Source organism: Lactuca saligna, chromosome 8 (genome assembly GCF_052625555.1).
Source record: "Lactuca saligna cultivar CGN05327 chromosome 8, ASM5262555v1, whole genome shotgun sequence".
NCBI lineage: Eukaryota > Viridiplantae > Streptophyta > Magnoliopsida > Asterales > Asteraceae > Lactuca > Lactuca saligna.
Window position 1 is genome coordinate 246,140,446 of NC_136424.1, and position 10,482 is coordinate 246,150,927.

General features: G+C 28.4%; 1 protein-coding gene across 5 annotated transcripts; it reads right to left on the reverse strand.

Annotated features, from left to right (window-relative positions):
* Window positions 1-4,045: 4,045 nt before the first annotated feature.
* LOC145009213 (thionin-like protein) lies at window positions 4,046-8,718 on the reverse strand. Of its 5 annotated transcripts, none has more exons than XM_078967904.1 (2): window positions 8,474-8,718; window positions 4,046-4,529 (listed from the first exon to the last, which is right to left on the reverse strand). In XM_078967904.1, exon 2 carries the CDS (start codon window positions 4,521-4,523, stop codon window positions 4,137-4,139), a length of 387 nt encoding a protein of 128 aa, XP_078824030.1. In that variant the 5' UTR covers window positions 4,524-4,529; window positions 8,474-8,718; the 3' UTR covers window positions 4,046-4,136. The 5 variants fall into 5 exon arrangements, with proteins under 5 accessions (XP_078824030.1, XP_078824028.1, XP_078824029.1 ...); XM_078967902.1 differs by having other exon boundaries at window positions 4,046-4,540; XM_078967903.1 differs by lacking the exon at window positions 8,474-8,718 and adding an exon at window positions 4,896-5,322 and having other exon boundaries at window positions 4,046-4,547.
* Between the last annotated feature and the right edge of the window lie 1,764 nt (window positions 8,719-10,482).

Below are 10,482 nucleotides of genomic sequence, written 5' to 3' on the forward strand. Positions count from 1 at the left end.
AAGGTTAAATAGATATCAAATATAAAGTGTAATCATAAATGAACTAAATTTTAATTTTAAAATAATATATTTACTATTACTTATAAAGTTATGCGTTTAACTTTTAACATATTTAATTTTATTCATGTGTAACTCGCGGGTAGAAATCAATCAAACGATTGAGATTATGAATTTATAATAAATATATATATGATCATATAATTCAAAATAATCAATATATTATATCAATTTAGTATAAAAATTATTATATCAAATTTAACAACAACATTATTATTATATTTAAAAAGAAAACATATATTTGTATAGACTTCAATTATATAAGTGTTTATGCGCATTACAATGTCAACTTAAATATAAATTTCAGTTCCACTTGAAAAATCAAATAATATTTTGTAAATACTTAAAAGTGATAAATGAATAAAAACTAAATTGTAATCTCAATTTAACTAAAATATTTTCTCTCTCTCTCTCTCTCTCTCTCTCTATATATATATATATATATATATATATATATATATATATATATATATATATATATATATATATATATATATATATATATATATATATATATATAATCCTTAAAAGTTTCCAAATAAGTAGTTTAAAATAACTTACAATAACAATTGTTAAAAATAACTCTATATAAATGATTATATTGTTACATTTAAAATCAAAAAATAATGTTTGATGTTTTAAATAATTATAATAATAAAAATAAAACATTAAGCAAATAAATTAAAAAAAATAATTAACAATAACAACAAATATAAACCACATTAAACCGTATATTATATTTAATTTTATTCATGTGTAACTCGCGGGTACAAATCATTCAAACGATTGAGATTATGAAGTTATAATAAATGTATATATAATCATATAATTCAAAATAATCAATATATTATATGAATTTAGTATAAAAATTATTATATCAATTTAACAACAACGTTATTATTATATTTAAAAAGAAAACATATATTTGTATAGACCTCAACTATATAAGTGTTTCTGCACAACGCGCGGGCAGTCGCCTAGTGTATATATATATATATATATATATATATATATATATATATATATATATATATATATATATATATATATTATGTTGCAATATGATGTTGTTTTTCATATTATTGGTCAACATCATGCTTTTAGTTTTTATAAATTTTAATTTTTATTTAATATCTTAAAAATAAAAATCTGTAAAAAGACAATGTTTTCCCTATTAAATCTGGAGTTTGTTTTAACCAAAGTAGTGTATTTATAATAATAATTAAAACGCTTATGGTTCCAATATTGATTATATTTCGGTTTTGATTGGTAGTATTCTATTTCGAAGAATACCCCTACCAAATAAAAAGATGATATTGACATAAATTTGTGGTAAAAAAAAGGTTGTGCGATCAAACCTGATTCGTTTAGAATAGTTTATCTCAATTCTCAAGAAGGATATGGATATCTTTGGAAGAATGAATTTGGCTTATTAAAAAATATACTTGCACATGTATATCATGAAAAATGATTAACTGAAATTTCTAGAATGTGGATAAATATAAAAATATATTATAATAATGCGCACCTACAAAAAGATAGTAACTACTATTTTCTCTTTTTTATTTCATATTTCTTTTCTTTTGCATTGAGTGACAGTTTCCCATTTTTCCAAATTCTATGATTCTAGTTCAATTCGGTAAAAGGGAATCTTTTGATTTCGATTAAGATCATACCCTTAATCGAAATCGAAAGATTCCCATTATCTATTCGATTTTTTCGGATATCGAGTAAATTTTTCCGAGTAATCGGGTTACCCGATTTTTTTCGGGGCGGGTAAAGGGTAAATTTTTTGGGTTTCGGGTATACCCGAATTACCCAAATTACCCAAATTATTTTAAAAATTTCTTTTTTTGTAGAGCTTATATTATATAACAAGTATTAGATCACGCTTAAACTAACTATCATTATTGTAAAACATAAATATATTTATTATGATAATACGACACTAACAATATTAAAAGTAATTTTTATATATCATAACGTTCTTTAAAACTTAATTGTTTTCTAAATTATAGTTTTTATTGCAACTAACAAACTCATTATCTTGACAAAACTTCAGAACATGACAAAACTTATGACTACATTTATCTTAAACATTTTAAACTTTTAAATTAAGATCTTTAGGTATTTGTTTTTTTAACATCTTAGTATATTATATTAAGTTATTAAAAAATTACTTGATATCTCATGTATTATTGACTAAAAAATCTCAATGTTCAAAACTTGAGTAACTTCGTTTATGTCTCGTTTGTTTATATAAACAAGACTAATAAAGCACGACGTATTTATTTCATTAAATTTATTTTCAGGTGAAATTAAAAAAAAAAATTATATATTTCGGGTAATACCCGAATTACCCAAACCCGATCCGATACCCGAATTACCCGAATTTAGTTTGGGTAGGGTAACCGGTAATTTTTCTAACATGAAAAACCCGAATTACCCGACCCGAATTATCCGAAACCCGAAAAAATTACCCGTTCAACACCCCTAGGTATGATTGGGTTAGCTTTATGTTAAAAATTGATTTTTAAGAGAAGTGTTTATTTATTTATTTATTATTATTATTATTATTTTAACCAGCAAATCTAATCTACTCCTAATTAAAGTGTTTATTAACTTATGGTTTTTTAGAAATACTAGTTTTAAAAGGTGTTTGGATGCGAAAAGCTCTTTTTCAAAGTAAAATGGTTAAAAAACTAAAAAGCTAGGATTTTCCAATTTTTTTAAAAGCTTTAGTTTTTCCTATCTAAAAAACTGTTTTAAAAAGTGATTTTTAAATAGACAAATACTTTATTAACTTATTAGCTTTTGAAAAAGATAAAAAAAAACTAATAAGCTTTTTTTAAAAGCTATCCCAAACACCCTCATGATAAGATATAAATTTAACCAAAAAAATATCACCCATTAGGTCCTGATAAGATATAAATTTAACCAAAAAAATACCAGCATTTTCGTGTAGCTTAACCTGAAACACCTATTATTCAAGTTTAAATTTAAACTTGTTTAAAAATAGTCAACATATTAAACATAAATAAATAACCAAAAAAGTAATATCTGGTATTCTATCACGAAATAGCCATATTTAAACATTTATAAGAAACTATTTTGAAAAATAATACACTTCACAAACAATTCCTTTATGAATTATTTTTCATAAAAACTAAAAGAATAATGTGTGAAAACTCTTTTTCTTTTTGCAAAATTCTAGTAGTAAAGATGATTATAAAGCAACTCCACAAAATCCTCTGCCTTCGCTTTAGTCATTTTAGTAATTATCCCTAAATATATTAATATTTAGTGTTATTGAAATCTGAAAACTATATAACTTTTATATGTGTTACCGGAAACTTTTTAAAAATTTTAATTCACATAAAAACTAATGTTAAATGTTTTCATTAGATAAAAAAAAATGGTAATCGTAAAATCCGAGCAACCCATCTAAACTTTCGTCTACATTCCACTCTTCAACCATTAAACTCTTATTGCTAAAACATAGCTCCAAATAACTAAAAGTTCTTTTGAAATATATTTGATTTATAATTAAAATTTTAAATTCATGAAATGGGATTGTGACATTTGTTCATATTGTAGAAAATCTAAAAGGGGAATGATTAATGAGAAATTTTATGAAAGAAGAAACACGTTGATGATTATGTCTTGTAGTGTTGGGAAAAAAGTATTATATGCGTTTTAAGCAAAGAATACCCACTTAATCATATCATACCTTAACTATTTTCATCATCATCTTTATGCATACATACATTACATGATACATACATACATACAAAGAGGCTATTGCTTTTGTTCCAACAACCTCTAATTGTAATCCACTGTTTCAAAATGCTCACTAATTTCTCTACCTATTCAAGGGTAAAATTGTCAACCCATAAATTTAAGCCTAAAACTACTAAGTATAACATTGTGATTAAAAAAACTACCCACTTACAAGCAAGTTAAAGAACATATCAATGGAAACACTAAAGGAAAAAAAACAAACGAACATCTCATCTCATATTTAAAACACAACTCAGTGATCAAAGTTTGATACATAAAAAACAGAATAAACAAACATGTTATGAAGAAAGAGGCGAAGTGTTTGAAAGCTTTAAGCACTCACTTTGGCATCTTTTGAGGCAAATATCATTCCAATTTGGGACTTGATGTTGGTTGACACAAACAGTTCTTGCACAAGCATCAGCACAAGCATCGAGTTCAGAGACACCACAAACAGTGACACATGTATCTGGATTTGGATCTTTTGAAAACGCTCCAACTTTTTTCAACATTCTTTTTGAAGTGCATACCCTTTCACATACAAATATATCATCAGAACTCTTTTCACGACCTCGAGCACTCTTCAATCTTTGCTCTTCTGCTCTTCTGTTCTTCATTCTTAAAGCTTGACCTGCCACCAATGCAGGAACTGCTGCCCCCACCAAAGATATCCACCAATCTACCATTTCTTCCTGAAAAATTACTACATTCTAACATTTTCATCACAATTTGCTCGATGCAACAAGATCAAAACTTTTTTCCGTGTTCGAAATGAGAAGAAACTTAACAGAAATTGGAACTAGAATAAACCCTATTTCCAACTCACAATTCAATCCAAAACAAAATATTTGAAACATAACATTGGAATTTCAGGTGAAATTAGTTTTCAAGTAGCTGTATAGAAACTGAAACATGGAGTAATCATATAAACCCTACAAAAATCTCCCCGAATCGAATTTATGATTACTGTAAAATCAGACTGGTTCTTTGAAGGAATAACTCAAAACGCACAAAAAATCATCAGCATTTAGAATCATTATACAGGATAGAACACGTACCTTCGTAATAGTGTGAGTAGATAGCTAGGGTTTGGGTTGATTTCTCCTAATTTTGGCGCTCAGAGTAATCGGCGTCCCTTATTTGTCAACTAATTGGAATGTTAAAGTTGCACCCTTATAATTTGATTGTCTTCCAACTAGACTCCTGGTGTTTTCTAGGTGATGTTTTTCTTCTATGAAGTTTCGGAATTAACATTTTAACCCCTAACTTTCTTATGATGTGTTTTATTAAAAATGGGTCAAAGCATACCTTAAAAAGCTAAAAATGAAAAGACAAAATTGCAAAAATGTCCTTGTGGTATGCATTTTTTTGGGGTTTTAGTTCAAATCCTGGTTTTTTTTGGTTTTGTGGTCCTTTTGAGCTAATTTTATTATGTTTTTAGTCCCTTTGAATAGTGAAATGACTGTAATACCCTTGGAGTTTTTATTTTTCATTTTTCTTTCATTTCAATACTAATTTATTTATTTTAATAATTAAAAAAATAAGAAAGTTCTCTCTCTCTCTCTCTCTCTCTCTCTATATATATATATATATATATATATATATATATATATATATATATATATATATATATATATATATATATATATATATATATATATATATATATATATATGTCTACACCTACACCAGAAAAAATCCATCTAAGAAATTATATCTTCATTTCTTCAATTAAATCATCTGTTTACAGCAGCGCAAAAAGAGTTCCCAAAGAGCTTCTTGCAATTCCTCATTTATTGTCTCTATAGTTGAACAAAAAGATTTTTCCCGGTGTTTCAATTTTTCAAGTTGTACGTTCTTGTGTATCAATTTGGTTGTAAATGCTTCATCTGTTCTTGAATTCAATAAGGTCCATTTCTGACATTCTTACAAATTAAACATGGTCCTATGTTTTTGGAATTAATCGTTGTTACACCCTCTAGTAACCTCCTAGAAGTGCAACTTTCCTTCAGAAATTATTTGTAGAATGATAAGCTTTTGTTATCCTTTCGTTTACAAGAAGCAAGTCCCGAGGATTCCATTTTCGGAATTAGAACAACTGCAAGTCTCCAGGATTTTCTCTTCTTATAATTGATTTGGGGGTTTGGGAATTTATGAATTTGGTATTCCTGGAATGATTTTGTTGAAGGCGAAGAGAAGGATGGAATTGGTGATTACCTTTCTGATATAGCATTCCTAGCTGTGTTTAGATCCAATTTTCTCTTTAAAACTGGGATTTTGCTAGAGAGATTGTTGTTGACGAGGTCTAATTTTTTAAGATAAGAAAGAGCGGTGAGCTCTTCAGAAATCGTTTTAGTGAGACTGTTGTTAGCAAGGATGTGTCTTTGGGTGGTGATAGTTAAGCTATGGCGGAGGTTGAAATGATATTGGCAAAGTCGAGAAGATCATAGCTTTGATGAATGGCGACAGTCCAGCTTTGGTGGGTGTCTAACTATGGTGGATGACGACGATCCATAAGTGAAGTTTGCAGATTAAGGTTTGTTTTAGAGAGCGTATCAGACATGAATTTGGAGATTGGGAAAGTTTGAAAGAGTTAAGATTAAGGATGAATGAGTTCATCTGAAGCCTCCAAATGATCCTAATGGATCTGTGTGAGTGTGGAGAGAGAGAGAGAGAGAGAGAGAGAGAGAGAGAGAGAGAGAGAGAGAGAGAGAGAATGGGGTGTGGGCCCCATTTTATTATCAATAAAACATTAAATTTAATAGAAAAATATATAAAAAAATATATGAAGAGGGCAATTTAATCATTTCAATTTCCAAAGGGACCATTTTCATATACAAACTAGTCCAAAAGGACCACTAATTCAGAAAAGTCGGGGTTTGAACTAAAACCCCAAAAAATACATACCACAGGGGCCATTTTTGCAATTTTGTCAAATGAAAATTGATGGTCAGTTTAGAAGTTTCACATGCATACCCAAAGTATATACACACTCAAATTATTAATTTATGGCACATCAATATAAAATCAAGATTTTTGACGTGCAAACAAATAAATGATACAATGTGACCTTATTTTTACTTGCAAATAAATGAATCGTTTATCTTTGATTAAAGGTAAAGGTAGTTATTTTGAATTTTCTTTATAAAAACATCAATCTTTTCATAGGTTATTGAAAACAGGTTAAACAATTGAATGGTAAGAAACAAAAATAAAATAAAATAATGGGCAAGTTGACTAAAATATATCAAATCCTCTATTCTAATAAATAAGAGCATTTCGGCCACGTGACAATCTTTTAGACTCCCAATTGAGTTTTCCCGCTTATAGTATCTAACTGAATTCTCCATACTGCCCTTTCACTCTTTATTCTCGACAAGTTATTATTCTCAGCAAATACGTTATCTTTTTATACGTTATCTGTTTATACTCCCACCGTATAATATTATTAGTAGTTTAATTTTTCTTATCGATTTGGATTGAGTTTCAGTGTCTTATGTTCTCATTCTTCGCTTTCGTCCACTTCAACCCACCGCCATCAATGCCGACCTCCACCCGGTTATCAATCGTGGGCTACTGTCGAAGCATTCCAACCCTAGATGTGTCAATCGATTCTAATCTTATCCCAACTACCAATATACTCGATCGAAGGTATTAGTATTTCATTTATTCTACAAAATTTAAATGGATTTTGATGTTTCGCGTTTTTGCTTTCGGGTTTTGATTCATCTGAAAAAATTTCTTGATTTATGGCATCAAATTCGATCTAGGTTTTTTGTTTAAATCTTCTTCTCGGGCACATTTTTGCTTGATTTCTTTAGACGATTCGATGAGTTACTTAATCTACTCATTACAACTCCTCAACTTTATGCATTAAATTTATAAGCTTTTGGCATTTGATGTTGCTCCTTATGATATGCTACAGAAGTAGATTTCATGATAATTTTGTTATCAAGAAAATTCAAGTTTTAAATTGATGGAGACCCAAATGGTAAAAGAGGAATTAACAAACAAGGTTTAAATTACTTGAAGATTATATTGAAAATAGGACAAGTGTACCTGATAAGATAACCTTGAAGATCTGTCATGTGTTTCTTTCTATACTCTTTTTCTTTCTTTTCTCATATTATTATTATTATTTCATTGTTTCCATGGATAACGGGCTGATTGTTGTTTGTTTGGAGTTATAATGTTGTATACACAAAGTAGAATGCAAATAATTGACTGTTTAAAAAAAAAACTATAAATCTTTTGACTGTTTAAAAAAAATATCATATTTCCCGTTTAGAATGGGCAAATAGCGAAAAGGGCAAAGCCAAAGCCAATCAAACAAAAAAAAAAAAAAAAAATTATGTCACGTTGCAGCGAAAAGGGCTGCTACACTAATTCAAACTAAAATTCAAGGTTCATTGAATCATCCGCATAAACTTTGCTTACTAGTTTAAAGTAATTTTTGGTAATTTAGTGTACACAATTTTTATCAATCTAATACAAATTCTAGAGTAACCTGATCGGCAATATGCAAATTCAGTGTAATTTGAAAAAAAAAAAAAATCATGATATTTGAATACAAGACAATCATATGTTAAAAAGATTAGAAGAAGAATCATGGAACTTAGAAGAAGTAATATATTACCGTTTATGGAGATTGGAGAAGGCTTCAATGGCGAAGGAAGAAACGGCTTCAATGGAGAAGGAAGAAGCCGAAGAACAGATGGAACTTTCAACTTGGAAGCCTTGTGCAGTTGACCAGTTGTGTCGTGAATCAGAATTCGGAACTCAGAAAAAGAAGATCAAAACACAGAATCCGAATCCGTGTAGAGGAAGAAGCGTCGCTTTTTTTCAGCCGTTTAGCGCCTTAGGTAGGGATATACTACATGGACTTGTGTGTTTGTGGACCTTTGTTTTAATATGAATAAGGCCGACCCATTTGGTTTGGAACTAAAACATTTTGTGTATATAAACTCAATGGAATCAATTATAAATTAAAATGGTATACGAAATGTGATTTACTAAAATTAAGTCATTGTTATATGACAAATTGAATTAATTGAAAAGAAAAAAACAATCATTCATCAAAATGTCATTGTTATATGGAAAAGTATAAAATAAAGTAATGTAAGAAACATATATATGAACAAAATTAAAATAAATTACAAATTAAAATAATGAATAAACTATGTTAAACTAAAAATAAATAAATAATGTTTTAAAGATTGAAGTTAAAAATATAAAGGCTTAACAATTTATATGGATGTATAGAGTATTAGTTGAGGTTAATGGAAAATTACATAGAACATTATTATTTGAAAAAATAGAATAAAACATGATAATATAAAATTTTCAAATAAAAATATTAATTAAAGTGTAATTATGTTATCCTTAAAAACCAATGTTTTAAAACCCGGGTTTTTGGTTGACCCGGTATGATGATCGGTTCACGGATCAACCGGTTCAACCGGTTGAACCGTCGGGTCAACCCGATTTATGGTCTTTCTCTATTTTTATATATTTTTTACTTTCATGCATAATGCATAAACATATAAAACCAATAATTTAATGTCCACAAAGTATAAATATTTAAAAACATTGAAAAACATTGAAGAAACCGCAAACGGCTCGTTGTTTTGGTCTTCGCTACTTGTTTTCAACTATCCAAACCCTATTAAAACGGGTCAATCCGGTTTTAACTGGTTCGACATAAGCGGTTGAACCGCGGTTTAGAGGAAACCCGACCGGTTCGATCCGGTTCGTATTTTTACAAAAAACGGGTCTCAATTGACCCGCCTTCTACCCCGGGTCACGGTCCAACCGGTTGAACCGGCCAGGTCAACCCGGGTTTTAAAACATTGTTAAAAACTTCATATTTTTACAATTCAAAATGTTATGTATTTTGGTAGTTAGTAACCTATGATATTTAAGTTGATTCTCAAAAGAATATGTGATATTTACTTTACTAAACATAAACATGTTATATCTATATTTTAATAAAAAAGAGTAACAATAAAGTAAAAATTAAAAATAAACATATATATATATATATATATATATATATATATATATATATATATATATATATATATATATATATATATATATATATATATATATATATATATATATATATTAAAACTACAAGGGGCAAAGTTGAATTTTGGTAAAAGATGATTAAATGTTCGTTTCAATTCAAAGCCACAGTTACCACGACATATCGTCTCGTTAATTGATTTATGGTTTAATCTAACCATCAAATCAAATTGTTTCTACAACCAATCGAGTTTAGGATTTGTTGATGTTGTGTCTACAAACAGGGATTCATAAAATGGAAGCTCAATTTTTTTTTTTTTTTGAAGATAATCGTGAGTTGAATTCAAAGCTACAGCGGAAATCAGAAGGGAATTTATTGTTTCTGAAGTTGGGGTACAGTCATGAAATTAAATTATCAGTGCCCCCTATTGTTCGTGTATTTTGTTTCAAACCAAATATCATTTGTTGCACCAGAATCGACAAGCAAAGGGTGCACCAGTTTGTCTTCGCCGTTGTAGCTATTAGTCGTTGGAGGATTACAAAGGCATAGGTATTATGTATGTCGATGAAGTTATAAAGAAAAAATAGTGCAAGAAATCTAAATATAAATAGGATGCT